The sequence below is a fragment of the Silene latifolia genome, chromosome X, assembly GCF_048544455.1.
Source record: "Silene latifolia isolate original U9 population chromosome X, ASM4854445v1, whole genome shotgun sequence".
In the NCBI taxonomy this organism is placed as follows: Eukaryota; Viridiplantae; Streptophyta; class Magnoliopsida; order Caryophyllales; family Caryophyllaceae; genus Silene; species Silene latifolia.
Window position 1 is genome coordinate 94,998,327 of NC_133537.1, and position 2,733 is coordinate 95,001,059.

Below are 2,733 nucleotides of genomic sequence, written 5' to 3' on the forward strand. Positions count from 1 at the left end.
TAGCCGCGTCTTTTTCCTGGTCTAATAATTCCTAAATATTGGTGCATACCATTTCGCCAAATTGGGGCACCGCGCCCGGTAGGGTTCGGTGCAACAACTAGTGTTCTTAAATGAACAAACTAGGTTTGAAAAGAAGAACCAAGTTCTTCCCAAAAAAAACAAGAAATTGATTAAAGAGAGCAAATTAATTATTAGAATACATTAATATTAGCAACAGAATATTAATTATTCCTGTCAAATATTATGATTAGTTTGTATCCTATTTTAGCCAATGTGAAACACTGTAAATATGGGATTGCATTCCCTATAGTTTAGCTAGTAGTTTCTGTCATCCCACGAATCAAGGGATTGTGGAGCTAAATTAGGTATAGTCTTTTGTATATAATGTTTGCTTGTTTATGGAATAACACAAGGGAAAATAATATCTTTTATGGTATCAGGCTTCTTCGATCCTCTGCTTCCGCTCCATCTCTTATCTCTCGAAATTCCCTTCCTTTATCCCTGCATCATGCCTACCGAAAATCAGTCCTCCAAACCATCCTTCTCCCCTGCATATTCAGTTTCGAACATCAAAAATTATGTACCTATCACTCTTGAAATCGAAAATGTTCATTACGCTTCATGGGCCGAGCTTTTTCTCAATACCACTCGGGCCTTTGACGTAATTGAACATATTGCTCCTACCAAGGACGCTGCATCTCAGAAGGATGACGGTTGGGACCGTCTTGACGCCATTGTTAAGCAATGGATTTATAGCACCATCTCCATTGATCTTTTGCACACAATCCTTGAACCCGGTGCTACGGCTCAACAAACTTGGGACCGTCTCAAGGATATCTTCAACGACAACCAAAACTCTCATGCCGTCACTCTCGAACAACAATTCAGCGCCATTCACATGGACAATTACCCAACTGTCTCGGCCTATTGTCAAGCATTGAAGATGATTGCTGATCAATTATCCAACGTCGGATCTCCGGTACCCGAGACTCGACTGGTGCTTCAACTCGTGACTCATCTCTCGGAGGGTTACGACAGCGTCGCCACTATCATTCAACAAAGCGACCCGCTCCCGTCGTTCTACAAAGCCCGCTCCATGCTAACCATGGAAGAAGCACGCTGCAACAAGGTTGCTGGTAGAACCACTGACAAAGCACTCGTGGCTGCCGCAACCGACTCTAAATCTCAACCTTCATCCAATCATAACGGTAATTCATCTCATAATGGTAATTCCTCAAATTACAATTCAAATTACAAAGGAAAAGGGAATCGCCACTATAAGAACAACTACCGCGGTAAACAACAGGGGGGTGGCAATAAGGTTCCGGCAAACAGAACAATCGGCAACAAACTCAGACTGCATCCTCTGGTTCCAATTGGGCGTGGGTCCCTCTGGCCCAATGGCCTGGCTCGTCACAACAGGGGTGGAACAACCCGCCTTGTCCCTATCCAACGTCTGGGTGGACACCCCCTGCGGCTTCCAACACGGCAGGTGTTCTCGGTCCACGACCTCACCAAGCCTTTCTCGCTCAACCCGGTGTTCTCGGCATGACACCGGGGGCATTGGTTCCTACTGACCTTGCGGCCGTAATGCAGTCACTCAACATACAACAACCCGAAGACAACTATTATATGGACACCGGGGCGTCGTCTCACATGAATTCCAATAACGGTAATCTCGTTTCTTATTCCTTTTTTAGTGGTAATCGTGCAATTGTAGTCGGTAACGGTAATCTGATTCCAATTCGTGGTGTTGGTAATACTACCCCTCCCTTTCCTCATAACTCCTTACAACTTAAAAACGTGCTCCATGTTCCGCGTCTCATCAAAAATTTAGTATCGGTTCGAAAATTTACCATTGATAATTGTGTATCTGTGGAATTTGACCCGTTTGGTTTTACCGTGAAGGATCTCAAGACGGGGACGCCGCGTATGAGAAGTAATAGCATGGGGGATCTCTACCCACTACTTCCAACCCACAACACCGACATTGCCTTACCTCAAGCCCTCACCGCCGTATCGTCCGACATTTGGCACGGACGTTTAGGTCACCCGGGTCCTAGCATTTTTAATTCCTTATGTAATAAAAACGAGATTCCATGTCGAACTCGTAAGTCAGCATCTTTGTGTAACTCTTGTCAATTGGGCAAGCATGTTAAGTTACCATTTAGTGAGTCCATGTCAGAAACTTTAAGCCCATTTAATATAATCCATACAGACTTGTGGACCTCACCGGTCCTCAGTTCAAATCAACACCGGTATTACGTCTTATTTCTCGATGATTTTACCAATTTTTTATGGACCTTTCCTATTGCTCAAAAATCACAAGTTTATGACATTTTCACTACATTTCATAACATGATAAAAACCCAATTTAATTCCACTATTAAGACTTTACAATGTGACAATGGCCGCGAATACGATAACTCCTCCTTTCATAAATTTTTTGGGTCACACGGGATGCTCTTTCGTTTTTCTTGTCCACACACCTCCCCACAAAACGGTAAGGCTGAGAGAAAAATCCGCACCATTAATAATATGATCCGTACCCTACTTATTCACGCTCACTTACCTCCCTCAATGTGGCACCATGCCCTTGCCATGAGTACTTACCTCCATAACATTCTACCTAGCAAGGCCAACAAGTTAATATCTCCCACCTCAAGCCTCTACCGTCGCACACCCTCATATAGCCACCTACGGACATTCGGTTGTCTATGCTACCCGCATATC

The 2,733-nt window shown here is 44.0% G+C and overlaps 1 protein-coding gene across 1 annotated transcript; it reads left to right on the forward strand.

Annotated features, from left to right (window-relative positions):
* The first annotated feature begins 416 nt into the window (after window positions 1–416).
* LOC141621500 (uncharacterized) lies at window positions 417–2,250 on the forward strand. The gene is made up of 2 exons (XM_074437967.1): window positions 417–1,672; window positions 1,909–2,250. Exon 1 carries the CDS (start codon window positions 431–433, stop codon window positions 1,550–1,552), a length of 1,122 nt encoding a protein of 373 aa, XP_074294068.1. The 5' UTR covers window positions 417–430; the 3' UTR covers window positions 1,553–1,672; window positions 1,909–2,250.
* The last annotated feature ends 483 nt before the right edge of the window (window positions 2,251–2,733 follow it).

Bases quoted from the DNA above. Each gene is read 5' to 3' on its own strand.
- LOC141621500 (XM_074437967.1), top strand. From the start codon at position 431: ATGGTATCAGGCTTCTTCGATCCTCTGCTTCCGCTCCATCTCTTATCT.